The following is a 14,389-nucleotide window of genomic DNA, read 5'->3' as shown; positions in this document are numbered from 1 at the left end:
TCACTTGAAGTATTTAATATTTGGGGGACCTGCGGGGTCTACTACAATAGATAACATGGAACCTATCGGGAATAAGATCAATGTTTGGGGGGGTGATGTGAAATTTTCACCAGAGTCGTATCGCTGCGGTAATTGTTTTCCAATCAACAACATTTGAAGCCTGAGCGTACATACATCGCATTTGCAGTAGCACTAATTACTAGTGTTACTTTAAACTAATCCCCCACTGCATATAGCGGTCACCATCTATCCTTTCCGACCAGGATGCAGAGTGAAAGCACCGCAGCTAAAGACTTCGAAAAGAGAACGACTGAGAGAAGGTCTCAATCGCGTAACGCGGCAGGTTCCCCAAACCACGCCTTGGATATTATTATTTACCTCGTCAAGGTAAGAGGTAGGAAGATGTATACCAACTAGGCTTTGCGTCTTTGTGACGTTGCAAAAATAAAGTTACGGAAAGCTTTACTAGCCCACTCTAAGAGCGGGGTTACAAGTACGTAGTACTATATGTAGAGTTTGCCCCACAGGTCCTTTGATCTTTATCTATACTGTATTTGGTAATACTAATTGTCCAATAGCAGGCGACTATTTGAAATATGTCCTCGATGGCGCTTTTGGGAAAAATACTCACCGTATGATGTGATGACGACGTATGATGCGATGTATTGTATGACCGGTCACATTTTGGCCGATAGAGACCATTTCACCCCTTCATTCCTGATAGATAATAAAAACACAAACGAAACCACCTACTTTCCCTCCCCCTTTGTCCCTTCCTCCATATTGGTGAATCCACCGAGTACAACTCCCTTTCACAATTTACGTTCTATCCTACCCTGTCTTGATCTACAATGGAGGTCAGAGAGAAGCCGGCCATTAAGAATCGTCCCGATGAGTGGATGATTGAACAGGGCATGGCAGGCCACAAACTGCCCATCCTCAACCAGACTGGGAAGGAAACCGTCCCCTTGTATCCTCCCCAGCCCGACAAGATCGTCCAGGATAAAGAGGCAATTCGGGCAGTCGGCAATCGCAAAAAATTGTTTGCTCGTGAACGGGAAGGCTGGGTGGGGTATGTTTGTAGATGATTTTAAGAAGGACCAAGGCTGACAGATTCCCAAGATATGTCGAGTGGGAAAATTACCCAGAGAAGAAGGCTAAAGCCCACAAGATCTTGACTTCTCAGACCTTCCCGCCCTGCCCTGATTACCAATGGGGGCCTATCCCAGGCACCAACCCCGTCCTTCCTGGGGATGATTTCAAAGCCTGGCATACTGCCATCGGTGGAGAGCTGACCACCGTGGCGGATGACTCCTGGAAAACGGTGTTGAAGGAGAAGCACCCGGAAATGCTGCACCTTCTCCAGTTTCCTTATAATGGAGAGCCTCCTAAGCGACTGACGACTTCGAAGGTGATCACGCCAAACTCGCTCCACTTTGTGCGTAACCACGGCGGCATTCCACTTATCGATAAGGACAAGTTCGAACTGAAGTTGGACGGACTGGTGAAGAACCCGAAGAAGTACACCCTGGATGACCTTATGGATGAGTCCAAGTTTCCTCGCATGGAGAAGACCATTACCATGCAGTGCTCGGGAACCCGTCGTATTGAGCAGATCTCGCTTTATGCTGGCCAGGGCGATGAGGTGCCTCAGGCTCCATGGGCCGAGGGTGCTATTGGCACGGCCCGATATGTGGGCATCAGCTTGAAGAAGGTTATCAAAGACTGTGGGGGTCTGATTAACGGCGCCAAACACCTTGAACTGTATGGCGTTGAAACCTATGTCAAGGATCTGGACGTGGGAAACTATGTTGTTAGTGTTCCCTGGTCCAAGGTTAAGGCCAACGAGGTCATTTTGGCCTGGGAGATGAATGGCGAGCCGCTCCCCAAGATCCACGGCTATCCCTTGCGAGTCGTTGTGATGGGTTATATTGGGGCCCGGAGCGTCAAGTGGCTGTACCGCATCAAGGCTATTGAGAATCCGTCAGTTGCCCCTGTCCAGGCCAGGGAATATCTGTACTTCAACCAACAGGTGGGCAAGTACAACCTGCGCCCAATTGACGGCATTCAAATCCAGGAGATGCCGGTCAGCTCAGCAATCATGTCCCCATGGAGTAAACAAACAATTTTCCATAATGGCAAGATCCATTGCAAGGGCTGGGCGTACTCTGGCGGTGGCCGGTGGCCTGAGCGTGTCGAGCTATCTGCGGACGGGGGCTTCAACTGGTACGCAGTACCGGAAGAACAACTGTCTAAAAAGGGTAAATGGACCTGGCGGACGTGGGAAATTGATCTCCCGTGCGATGTGGAAGGGTGGATTGAGATTGTTTGCCGGTGCTGGGACAACTCACTGAACACACAACCGCTCAACGTCCGCGCGGCGTGGAACTGGGGTCTTCACGTTACGTCCTCGGCCCACCGAATCAGGGTATACAGCGTCAACAAGACTCGGGAGCTCACCAAAAAGCGCATTGCAGCCTTTGAGAAGAGTGGTATTCCATTGGCTCCTCTCACCCGCTACGATGCCGTGCCAGGCGGCCTGACGGATCAGGAATTGGATGAGTACTGGAAGGCCTACCCCCGTGATGTCGATGAGTGATTTCATTATTTGCAAACTGTACGCGACAGCTTTCTCCTTCCGGTCCACAAGAGGAGATTAAAACGCTCAGTGCAGATATTTTGGTTTAGTTATGAATTGATTGAATTCTTATCCTTTTTGCTACGGAAAATCATTCTTAGACATCTGGGGGCGGCTATGATTACTACAGATGCACTCGAACAAGCACGACTGGTGAGCCCATTAGCCTCCTAGAGCAATCGGCGCTCATATTCGAAAACGAATAAAAATTGGGCGTGTAAAGAGACGAGTGTACAGAGAATGAACCCAATCAGGCTCTTGTACCATGTGACATGTAGGGTTTGGCCACGGAACTTGGGCTGGAAGATTTAATGCTCAAAATGGGGCGCTTCGTGGCTGCTACGTGTAGTCAGTCGTGGAATAATTATGAAAATGCCGGTTATCCGTACCCCTCCATTACATAATTTTCCTGACTGGTCATGTTGGGATACGTATATGTATACCAGTACTGTAAGGGATTCATCATCGCAGACTGCAGCTCCTATTGGAGAGATTGTATTGGTTAGCGCAAGGTTTTGTTACCTACTAGCGCTAAACTAACGTAGCTTTTTAAGACTGATAAGGCCTCTTGTAAGGAAGGCGATTGGCTTGCTAGACCTACCAAATCTGGAATGGATGGCAAGTAGATCTGGTGGCACACTAAATCGACTTTATACATCCATACGTAGCGATGCAGAGAGTTCCTTATCGCTGTTCGTGCACCCAATAAGAAAAGTTCCAATTCTCGAAAATCTCAACACTCATGCATACGTGATGGAAGCCTCTGTCCCAGCGCACCTGGACACAACCACTTACCCGCGCACGCAACATGACGCCGCAAAAAACATCCACCTCAGACTCACGTATTCGCCGCTCGACCCGAACACCTACCTCGCCCAAACTGCCTCGCCCACCGCAGGTGCGAACGTTCTCTTTTTCGGTACTACACGGGATACCTTTGAAGGCCGGCCTGTCTCGCAATTGAGCTATACCTCATACCCACCACTCGTGTTCAAGACCCTCACAGCCATTGCCGAGGCCGCCGTCAACACCCACCATCTGACGGGCGTGAGCATTGCGCACCGTCTGGGGGTAGTGCCAATGGGAGAAGCATCAATTGCGATTGCGGTGAGTTCAGCACACCGCGCTGCATCATGGAGGGCCGGTGAGGAGATCTTGGAGGCTTGCAAGGAGAAGGCGGAGATTTGGAAGCGCGAGGAGTTTGTTGATGGTGGCAAGGAATGGAGGGCGAATGCTGACCGTGATGCCGAGGGCAATTTGAAATGAAGAAAATACTTGTATGCCTCATACCACATATCTACGTCCAAGTAGAACCAATCGCCCTCGCCAAAATACATTGCTTTCAAGCGCTTTTACAATGATATGTATTTTAACCTGTGAATTGTAAGTTGAAATACAGTTGAAATATCCCACCCACTTTTTTACTGAAAAATACAGTGCACGGTCTATATAGTGCTACTCTGTAAGTACAGTGTAAAGTGGTAGGCTCAGGAAAGCCTGTTCCAGCTTTCCGAGATGCCCGCAGATTCCCCAAGGGTTGAGTTGATAGATCACAAATGAGCCAATCACCCCTCAAACTCGCGAGTTACAACCCAATTAGGAAGTAGGGTTCTAGATGATGCTTATAAGCTTGAGGCCCAATCCCAAGGGGTAGGAGGGCTCAAGAAGTTTATTCTGAATCAATATAATATAACCCATATTCTTACCCTCTTTACTTTATCTAAACCTTGCCCAATCCAACATATTTTAATATTTTTAGATTAAACATATTGACATGAAAATAAAAAAATGAATTTTAGTATAATATTTTTTCCTTTAACATAAAGTTATTTTTAATCTGGATAATACTTAATCCTTAGGTTTTACTGTAGTATCAGTACTAGTAAGACAGGATCGCCACAATTGGGTGTCATCATCCAGAACAAAGTGCCCACTACACTCCACTGCATACACTGCTTTGCAGCCTAAAATGACAGCCCTCTCTCCTGCTGGAGGGCCAATCAGCTCATTTTATATTTCCTACAAGGAATCAACGGCATATGCCGTCGACTGGCTTTTTGAGAATACAAAGTTCTTGCAGTGACACTATCCGAGTTCCAGGGCGATTTACCAATTGCCGACATTAAATTTTTTGGGATTTTCAAAGCATGCATTGAAATATCAGAGAAATTTTCCCTAAGTTTCGATGCTGATGGGAGAAATAAAGACCCTCGAAGTGGATCTGAGATTGCCGATTTTGTATTGGATGGGATATCTCAGTACCGACCACCTCCTGGACTGGTAGAACTGGCTACACGTCCCTTTGAAAAATTGAATCCCTTTTGCTCACGAGGCACTTTTCATGGGGGGGCGCTCCGATGATTAAGATAGAAATTGTCCACTACTACCTCTCTCGCTAGTTTGAATTCCAAGTTCACACTGGGGTGTATTTCAGGCAGCCTTTGAAGCCACGGCGTGAGAAGAAGCTTCTGAACCGGAGACCAGCGTACTCTTGTGTACCAGCCGGGGATTGAAGACCAGAAGAATCATCACGCAAGAATTCATAAGATGAACATAGTGCCAATGACGGCATGACTCAATTCATGAGACGAAGAATCAGATGACGGAAACTCGGCTGTTGCTGCAGATACCAGTGGAGTTTCCGCAAGCCTGGCATCACTACTGCTGGGAGGTGATTCCAAGCTTGTTGGTGGAATCGCTAAACTATGTCCTCGGATTGTCCGAAGAGCGGATAGGCTTGCAATGCTTGTTCCATTGTGGAACAAGAAACGGACGTTAATATCTAACACCGGGGTAATTCCAGTACCAGATACGTTTATGACAAGGCAGGTCCTATATCCTCGAAGAAGCATGAACGGGCATACCAATGAAGTCCGCATTACTAGCGATCCCAGTCAGAAATCTTCGAATGCAACCGCATCAGTCGAATATTTAGAATACTTGAGGAGGGGATAATGACATCGTGCATATGGCATTGCTGCTCACGGGGAATTTGGATACCTGCAATGTGCGTCAGACTCGCCACATAAACCAGATGATATGATCTAAAGTCTGATAGGTTATGCAGGTAGAAATCTCGCAGATCGGCGTTTTGTCCCTTCGCTCTCTGTCGAGCCCGAAGCAAGACCCCGCTTGAGACTCGAGATTGTCACCCAACCATGGAACTCATCCCATAGGAGAAGTACCATCTCATCTACATATAACCTGGGATTCTCGAGAAGATGGTCACAGAAAAGGTGCAGTTGAGATGCACGGTGTCGAACTTCCACCGAGAAAACACCGTCCCGAATCCAGACTAAACGCCATTTTCTAATTAGTGGGACCCTTAGCTTCATGAAAGAAAAGTTCGTAACATGTACAGATATCCTCATTTCTTACAGCACGTTTCTTTAGGGTGAGAGGTAAGACTCGTTCTAGGTTATCACCACAGCTTCTTCATGATTCCCAATTATATGACTAATACAGTAAGACCTAGGATTAAGTATTACCCAGATTAAAATAATTTTATATTATTAATAATATAAAAAATTATATTCTTAATCCTAGGTTTTACTTCCAGATATTGAATGAAGTTAGCCCAGACATTTCTTCTGTAAGAATATGTCGACCCTAAATTACCGCTTTGCCAAAAAGGGACCCCTTAGTGGGGATAATTTCTTCTGATCATATACAGGCTGTATTTCTGTTGTCAGAATACCCCGCTGTCAACAGGATATGACTACCACATACAAAATCCTCACTTAGGGGAACCGGTTTTGGTGTAGTGGTAATAAAGTCTGACACCCGCCTATCTTTTCCGTAAATGGTACTCTTTCCTAAGATGGTAGTATTTCCTGTCACAGTCTACTCCACTCTATTCTCCATCTCGTTTTCTACTCGGGTGCTGTAGCCGTAAAGCTTACTATTCCCGTTGTAACTGACGATATACGCCCCTTAGTTAATTATTGACAGAATTTTCAACCAGACAAAATTCTCCTGGATCGAGAATCAACCGAATTTCCGCTTGGTTTTGGTTTCTCTCCCACCACAGCTCTTACACTGCTCCATCTTTTATCCTATAAGTCTTTTTTCGGCTACAGGGAAAAAAATGCTCGAACAACCGACCCCAGCAAAAACAGCGGGGAATTTCACGATTCACTACTTTGCTTCTGCAAGCAGCTTCACATCCAAAGATACAGAAATGCTTCCAGCACCCATGAGACTTTTGGAGCTTTTTCCTGCACTGGAAGAAAAGTATCCAGGCATCAAAGACATGGTGTTGTACAGCTGCGGGGTCAGTCTTGATGGCGAGTATGTGAATGCTGAGGCCGATGATGGGGTTCTGATAGGTTGTGGTGCCGAGGTTGCAATCATTCCACCTGTTAGCTCGGGCTGAGACCGATTCTTGTGCTTTAAATTTGGACTTTAAACGTTGAACCCTGTGCAAACAGAGACAAAAGAGGGAGTCAACCCAGAAATATAGTTCGGTTGTAAATAATCTTGCCATTTATCTAGCCAGATGACAAAACCAAGATGCGATAACTATCAGTCAGCCCTGTATTCATCGCAGCCCTGCCATTCAGATTGCTATGTGGTAGTAGCAAATCGTGGTTTCGATTCTTTTGACTACTAAGACCAGAAGAATGACCATTTCTGGATTTCAGTATCGCAAGCATATGTATTATAGGTCACTCTTTTTCCATCGGGTATCCCTCTTGTGCTAGAAAGGCTTCCAAAGACCTGTCTTCTTCCTCCAGATTCAGTTTGCTGCTCTCAGGAAGTATACAGTACACGATAATGCCAAGAACAGCTACTGCACCAGCCAGATAAAAGGTCGAACTGCTTCCAGCAGCATCCTGCAAGGGAACGAAGCACTCAGTACCAACAGCGGCACCTGTCCTACCAAATGCAGTTGCAATGCCATAGCCCATTCCTCTCACAGCGGTTGGGAATACCTCGGAAGATATCAGCCCGATCGTCGCTCCTGGGCCCATGTGACCAAAGGCTTGCAAAAGGCCATATAAGACGACAAAGGCCGCAATGTTTTTCGAAAGACGGTCATATGTACCACCAATGATAAATCCAAGGACCATATAGCCTGCGAACCCTAGAATACCGGTATTTCGACGTCCAATCGCGTTGGTGAGCCACGCACCAATGGCAACGCCCGGCACTGGTAGGGCTGCCAGGATGACCTGCCAGATTGCTGTCTGTCTGATATCCCCATGCTTCACAAGAGACGAAATAATCGTGCTCGACATGATACTATTGGGGAAATTGATGAAATCGTACAGGAAGAATGCCAGAGATGTCGTGATTATACGCCACCAGTACCGACGAGCAAGCAGTAAGTATACTTTAAGCGATAGGCGTTGGTTCGCTAGGTTAGAATGATGAAATAACGATGAGTCGACCATCACTATGCGGAGCATAATAATGATGACCGGTAAGATGATAGCAATCGAGTAAATCGCATGGAAAGCGACAGTAAGGTTGTTGTCACTGGCGACCAGGCAAACCAAATAGATAATCTGCAGGATCGGTCCGGCCAGCGTCGCCATTAGAGTGGTGAAGGACACAAAAAGTGGCCCTCGATATTTCCTCAGGACCTTGGGAAATCATTCAATAAATATCTGCCGAAGAGTTAAGAATCACTTACACTGTCGGACTCCTCAATGCCCGCTGCCGCACTCGGGGGATACTCGCCTCCAACGCCAAATCCCGCGATACCCCGGGCGATTACAAAATACCATAGCATGTTGTGCGAGGGGTGCACGCTTAGTGCAACAGTAGACATCAAGGTACCAATGGCGACCAAGGATGAGGTGAAGAGCAGTCCGGATCGCCGAGAGAACATATCCGAGGCGTACCCCAGAACAACAATGCCCAAAATTGCCCCAATAATCAGCGAGTTGCTGATTCGAGTTTTCATTTCTGCAGGATAATTGTGTGGGCCGAGGAGTTGACTGAAAATCACATTTGTTGGATTGGCAAGCGTGTTTTGAAATCCATCGCTGAAATTCGCAATATACTGAACAACTCCCTTTTTAGTTATTGTAAATGTCTATTATGACCCCTAGTCGAACTCACACAGCTCACGATCGTGACATTACTCTGCCACTTTTTCAATCGGTATGGATCTTCTGGGTCATCACCAGATTCTTTCCCAGCAAACGTCGTATTGCTTTTGTCGCCTTGCTCATTCCGGCGGCTTATCACCATTATTGCAGAAGGGTCGTGTGATTGTATCAATTGGTGTAAATCCCAAGACCTCCCCTCTATATATGATTTTAACCAGACAGCTAATTAGATTTTTATGATTACAATACGACGAGTGGGTCCATCACAATCGGTTAGTATTTGTATCCGAGTAATTGTGGATTTGCAGATGAATACGTATCTAGAACTGAATTACCACTACACCAAAAGGGTTCCCTTTGTGGGGTTTTTGTAAGTGGTAGTAATATTAATTTCCAGTTTGGCAACGTTTACTTAACTCGAGAGCAGTCAGAGCAGTAAAATGAGGCAATCAGTTATAATAAGAACAGATTTTAGCGCTAGACCGATGGATATTTTCTATAGTAGAGAAGAAAATTTTTAAAAAAAAAATCTTTAAATACATACAGAGACATCGGTCACACCCTGAAAAATTCAAAAAAATACTGTCTTGCATATACATAGGGAGTATCTAATACTACTAATTATGTTCTGTCAACTTAACATTTAGTAAGCTCTACACTTAATATTTTTCATGTAAGAATTGAACATTTGATAATTTTTTGGTCTGTTTTATTGCTAGCAAGAACATTGAAAGATCTATAGAAATTTATCCTTCACATGTTGGTGATGTCAATGTATGTAGCATATCTCGGTCAGCCTTAAAATATATAGATATGACATTACCAGACAGAGCCATCAATTGATCAATTGCTTCTAATGTCAACTAATCTAATTACAGATTTGACATAAATTCTCCAAATAATTACACACGGCAATTTATACAGTCAAAATATCACTCAACCAACTTGAAGAACTACCCCGGAGTCAACGCTACCATCCCCGGCTGTCCACCAGTTGACACTGGCAGAAACATCACCCGCGGGGCAGACCGGCGATATGTCCGATGTCCAAGCACAACAACAATACCAGACAGAAAAAAACCCTCAACTCAATGGACTGAACCAATTTCATCAATTAATTACTGGATCATGCCCGAAGTCATTGACGACAAGTCGCAGCACTGCATTCCGTTCCTCCTGGACCGGCTCAAGGAACACCAGTCTCGACATGCAGATCGGCCCGACGTGCCGCCTTTCTTCCTCGGTTTGAATGGAGTCCAAGGTGCTGGCAAGACTGTCCTGGTACGACCACCCCTCTCTTTTCCTTTCTCTCCATTGCGAAAGTGCAAAAGCGCAAAGTACTAAGAGCCGCCAGGTCTCAGAGCTGCAAAAAGCGCTTCGCGCGCCGCCCTATTCCCTGCCCACCGTGACTCTCTCTCTAGACGATATATACCTCACCCACGCAGATCAGGTCGCGCTCGCAAAAGCTCATCCTGACAATCCACTACTCCAACACCGAGGGCAGCCATCGACTCACGATCTGGCCCTCGGCGAAGACGTCTTTGCATCTCTACGCGCGGGCAAACCCACTGCGATCCCGCAGTACGACAAATCCGCGTTTTCGGGGCAGGGTGATCGTGTACCACAGTCTCAATGGGAGGTTGTCAACCAAAACCAACAAAATGACGAGATACCCATCAAAGTCGTGATCTTTGAGGGATGGTGTGTTGGGTTCCGGCCATTGGATGACAATGAGCTGAAACGCAAGTGGAATGATGCAGTGCAGCAGCGGCAAGAAAAAGGGACAGGGTATGATGGACGCTTGGGACATGTCAAGCTTGAAGATGTACAGGCTATCAACGATGCGTTGAGGAGATATGACAAACTGACCGAGTAAGTTGCCAATTTCTATCAATATCTCTATATCTATTCCTACTAACATAGTCCCAGCCAACTCGATGCGCTGATTCACATGCAAGTGACCCCCTAAACTCGCCGTCAAATATTTCTCAATCGATTAAACTGACTGGATATACAGCGACGCCAAAAACACTCGTTTCGTCTACGACTGGCGCCAAGAGCAAGAAAGAACACTGCTTGCTACGAAAGGAAAAGGCATGACGGAAGAACAAGTCAATCATTTTGTCGACGGCTGTAAGAATCTTCACACATACACACAAAACCATTCAAGAGGACAATGAATTAATAAAAAGGTATCTAGATTACCCCTCGTACGAGCTGTTCACTGAAACACTGAGAACGGGTGTTTTTGCCCCGGCAGTTGGTTCGGCAAATACCAAGACTGCGGACTGGCACGGGAGGCAGCTTCGGCTTGTGGTGGACAAGAGTCGCCGAGTACAGGAAGTCTACCATATCTAGTGCCATAGGTGCATCAAATATTTTTCAATTGGTGATATTAAGTCATGTCTAATTTAGATCGCGGTTGTGGGTTGTTTGAACACTGGAATTGTCCTTATTAGGCTTGAAAAAACGCTAGCTATAGAAAATCGTAACGCTAATGACATGCAGTCCTCGTGAAACACACAACCCATAACACGACCAAATAAACACTTTTTTCTTATCGTCTAGTTCATCTGGCGGATGAGGCCGTTGATGTTCTCCTCACGGTTACCAGTGTCACCACCCTCGATGAAGTGGTTGAACTTGCGGCTGTGGAATCCACCAGTGGGGTTGGAGAGCTTGAAGGGCCACAGGAAGTTGGAGGCCTGCTTGAAGTTGGGGCCGACGCTGTAGATCTCGTGGATGAGATCCTCAACGCAGACAATGCCGTACTTGCCAAGGTTGTCCTCAACAATCTGGTTGTCAGAGAGAGCAATGCGCTGACCGTTGATCTTTCCGTAACCGCGCTTGTAGACGAGCTCACGGACGGTCTTGAGGTTGGGGTAACCGTAGGCAATGTAAGGGTCGATGATGGTAAGCATCTCAGAGGTGGCCTTGTTCAAGCGAATGAAGACACCGTTGTTGATCTGGAGAAGACGCAACAATTGGAGGATCTTGCGGGGCTTGGGGGCGATCTTGTTGATACTGAAGGGGAAAAAAATTAGATTCCACTTTGACAATATTCAGGTTTGTTGCCCACTCACCCCTTGATACGGACAACGAAGACCAGCTTGGGTTGGTCATCGACGTAGAAGGTACCCTGCTTGCGGCTTTCACGGGCAAGGCGGATCTTCTCGCGCTCAGCGTCGCGGTACTCCTTGACGTAAGACTCGGCGCGCTTGAAGATGACACCACGCTTCTCCTTGTTGGCCTTGAATTCCAGACAATCAGCTCGAGCTCAAAAAAAGAAATCATTAAGTAATAAACATGAGCTCGTCGATTATCAGACCCGAAAGATGGTTAATAAAAGCGACAGCATTGACATGTGTCTAGTCGCGTATGGGTAGTTTATGCATCACCAAACCGCTTCCCCTTCTCCAAAAAAAATTTAAAAAAATAGTTGACTAACCTGCTTGGTCTTCTCAGCGTCGGCACGGCGAGTAGCACGAGCAGCCTCTTGGCTCTTGCGCTTCTTAAGGAGGGTCTCAGGCACGAGGACCTGGTCCTGGGTAGGGACACTATAAACACGGATGCAAGGTCAGTATAGTCGGTCCATGGGTTACATAGAAACAGTCGCCGAGTAGAAAGAACTGCAGCATAGTGCCACATTCTCAGACTGGGGGCGATAACTCGACGAAATGTCTTTAGTCGGTGAGAAGGCGGACATCGTAGTCACGCACCCTTCGACGATTCAATTTGAAAAGTACGATTGGTGGGCAAGCAATTGATGACCTTGTTTCTCATCCAACAAAACCCTAAGCAATACGCTCAGGAACTAATTGCCAACGCTTTAGTCCGGGAGAAAAATTTCTTTTTCTTCAAGATAATAGCCATGACACTATATTTTAGGGAGAAAGAGAGATCTCCTTCAACCCCAAGACCCCAAGCCCCCCCCAATCAGCCAGAGTCGATTTGGAACACACAGCAAAGTAGTCCGAAACCAACGGCTAGCCGATAAGAAAGGCATTCATGGGAAAGATCGAGCTGGTGCTGAAGCATTTTTGTGAAAACAAAAATTCGCTAACAGCAACTCCAGCGAGAAAATGGAGACGACTATGACTGGAATCCTCGCTTATCAGCTGGATAGAAACAAAAGGGAATCGTACGAAGTGGCAGCCATCTCGAATTGGCGAGCGAGTTGTCGAGGGTTGTCGATGGTCGGCGTTGGGCGAGTGGTCGGAGGAAGAGAAACGAAGAAGTTCGGCAAAAAGAAAATTGCTTTGTGGGTAGACGGACGCGCTAGTCTCGTTCTGGGCTAGACCCACGTGACTTTGTCGGGCAAATCTTGGCGCGAGTCTTATCTTATCGTGACTAGGGCTAGGGCTGGCGACCCCGCTGTAGACTGCTGTAGACGACTGCGGTATGACGGTCATTCATGATTCATCTACAAAGGCATCTGAGCTATTATTTTTGTGGCTGTATCAATAAAATGGCAACCAGACGGGGCGTCGGCCTGGGCGCATTCGCCAACCGCAACCAAACCACCCAGTCATACGCGACTCACGGCGCAAACCTGCGATCAACACATCTATCCTCCCTCCAAACACAACTCTCAGTATTCCAGTCCCTACTCCACACTTTTGCGCTCGAACATGCATTCAAGATCAAATCAAACCCGACGTTTCGCGCCGAGTTTGCTCGCATGTGCAATACAATCGGAGTCGATCCTCTCGCGGCGAGTAATGTCAAGGGCAAAAGCAGTCGCGGGAAAGGGTTGATGGAAGGCGGGAGTTTCTGGACGCAGATACTAGGCGGAGATATGAATGATTTTTATTTCGAGGTTGCTGTGCGAGTTGTCGAGCTGTGCAGGGAGACCAGGAGTGAAAACGGCGGGCTTATCGGGGTGAGCGAGTGTCGCAAGAGAGTCGCTAGGGGGAAAGTCATTGGCGGCGGCTTGGAGGTGTCAAAGTATATATATATTTATAAAATACCGCTGGTACGAAAAGACATAGCTAATTATATTACTCCAGTGACGATATCCTACGAGCAGTCAAGTCGCTTGAGCCCCTAGGCTCAGGCTTCAGCATCATCCACGTCGGCCGCAAGCAATTCATTCGCTCTATACCCAAAGAACTCAACACAGACCAGGCCACAGTACTTGAGGTTATCCAAGTCCTTGGTTACATCACCGTTTCCATGTTACAAGCGAATCTCAGCTGGGAAAAGCCACGCGCGACCACGGTCATAGACGATCTCTTGGCTGATGGTTTGGTGTGGCTGGACAGCCAGTGTGAAGAAAACGAGTACTGGTCGCCTCAGAATCTTTTAGGAGAGGACGGGTGATTTATCGAAGACTGCGTTGGATTATTATTATATTTTGAGAATTTATGGTATTTTGGGTTACCATCCCATCGCCAAACACGTGGTCGCAAACACAGACACGGCTTACACGACTGATATGAAAATAGTAGAATATACCATACCGTATATATATATAGTATTTTTGTTACTATAGAAATGACATTATTGTAAATAAGCATATACTCAACTACATTTAACGTTTAGTTCAACTCATTTAAATGTATGTCATGACTTTATTTGTTCTACTTGGAACATAATTTTTTCCGATAACATTTGTGGACAGGAGACATCACAAGGGTGAGCTATTCCACTACATCGTTGTTCCCATATCCTTCATGATGAGACAAAACTC

The 14,389-nt window shown here is 46.5% G+C and overlaps 7 protein-coding genes across 7 annotated transcripts; 5 read left to right on the top strand and 2 right to left on the bottom strand.

Annotated features, from left to right (window-relative positions):
* Window positions 1-851: 851 nt before the first annotated feature.
* Window positions 852-2,599, top strand: TRUGW13939_01694 (uncharacterized protein; the record flags this gene model as incomplete). Its single annotated transcript, XM_035484892.1, has 2 exons — window positions 852-1,072; window positions 1,123-2,599. 2 exons carry the CDS (start codon window positions 852-854, stop codon window positions 2,597-2,599), a joined length of 1,698 nt encoding a protein of 565 aa, XP_035340785.1.
* Window positions 2,600-3,391: 792 nt separating this feature from the next.
* TRUGW13939_01693 (uncharacterized protein) lies at window positions 3,392-3,904 on the top strand (the record flags this gene model as incomplete). The annotated part of the gene is made up of 1 exon (XM_035484891.1): window positions 3,392-3,904. One exon carries the CDS (start codon window positions 3,392-3,394, stop codon window positions 3,902-3,904), a length of 513 nt encoding a protein of 170 aa, XP_035340784.1.
* Window positions 3,905-6,725: 2,821 nt separating this feature from the next.
* Window positions 6,726-7,013, top strand: TRUGW13939_01692 (uncharacterized protein; the record flags this gene model as incomplete). The annotated part of the gene is made up of 1 exon (XM_035484890.1): window positions 6,726-7,013. The coding sequence occupies one exon, from the start codon at window positions 6,726-6,728 to the stop codon at window positions 7,011-7,013; it is 288 nt and encodes a 95-aa protein (XP_035340783.1).
* A 292-nt stretch (window positions 7,014-7,305) lies between these two features.
* TRUGW13939_01691 (uncharacterized protein) lies at window positions 7,306-8,681 on the bottom strand (the record flags this gene model as incomplete). The annotated part of the gene is made up of 2 exons (XM_035484889.1): window positions 7,306-8,226; window positions 8,277-8,681. Coding segments are annotated over 2 exons (1,326 nt in total), but the record flags the coding sequence as incomplete, so codon positions are not given.
* Window positions 8,682-9,825: 1,144 nt separating this feature from the next.
* Window positions 9,826-11,055, top strand: TRUGW13939_01690 (uncharacterized protein; the record flags this gene model as incomplete). Its single annotated transcript, XM_035484888.1, has 4 exons — window positions 9,826-9,978; window positions 10,052-10,569; window positions 10,715-10,830; window positions 10,898-11,055. 4 exons carry the CDS (start codon window positions 9,826-9,828, stop codon window positions 11,053-11,055), a joined length of 945 nt encoding a protein of 314 aa, XP_035340781.1.
* Window positions 11,056-11,261: 206 nt separating this feature from the next.
* On the bottom strand, window positions 11,262-12,403 carry TRUGW13939_01689 (uncharacterized protein; the record flags this gene model as incomplete). The annotated part of the gene is made up of 4 exons (XM_035484887.1): window positions 11,262-11,721; window positions 11,781-11,947; window positions 12,146-12,254; window positions 12,354-12,403. 4 exons carry the CDS (start codon window positions 12,401-12,403, stop codon window positions 11,262-11,264), a joined length of 786 nt encoding a protein of 261 aa, XP_035340780.1.
* A 762-nt stretch (window positions 12,404-13,165) lies between these two features.
* On the top strand, window positions 13,166-14,019 carry TRUGW13939_01688 (uncharacterized protein; the record flags this gene model as incomplete). Its single annotated transcript, XM_035484886.1, has 2 exons — window positions 13,166-13,644; window positions 13,707-14,019. 2 exons carry the CDS (start codon window positions 13,166-13,168, stop codon window positions 14,017-14,019), a joined length of 792 nt encoding a protein of 263 aa, XP_035340779.1.
* Between the last annotated feature and the right edge of the window lie 370 nt (window positions 14,020-14,389).

The sequence above is a fragment of the Talaromyces rugulosus genome, chromosome I (assembly GCF_013368755.1).
Source record: "Talaromyces rugulosus chromosome I, complete sequence".
Taxonomy (NCBI): domain Eukaryota; kingdom Fungi; phylum Ascomycota; class Eurotiomycetes; order Eurotiales; family Trichocomaceae; genus Talaromyces; species Talaromyces rugulosus.
Note: the sequence above shows the minus strand (reverse complement) of the source record. Positions and strands in the feature narration are given on the sequence as shown.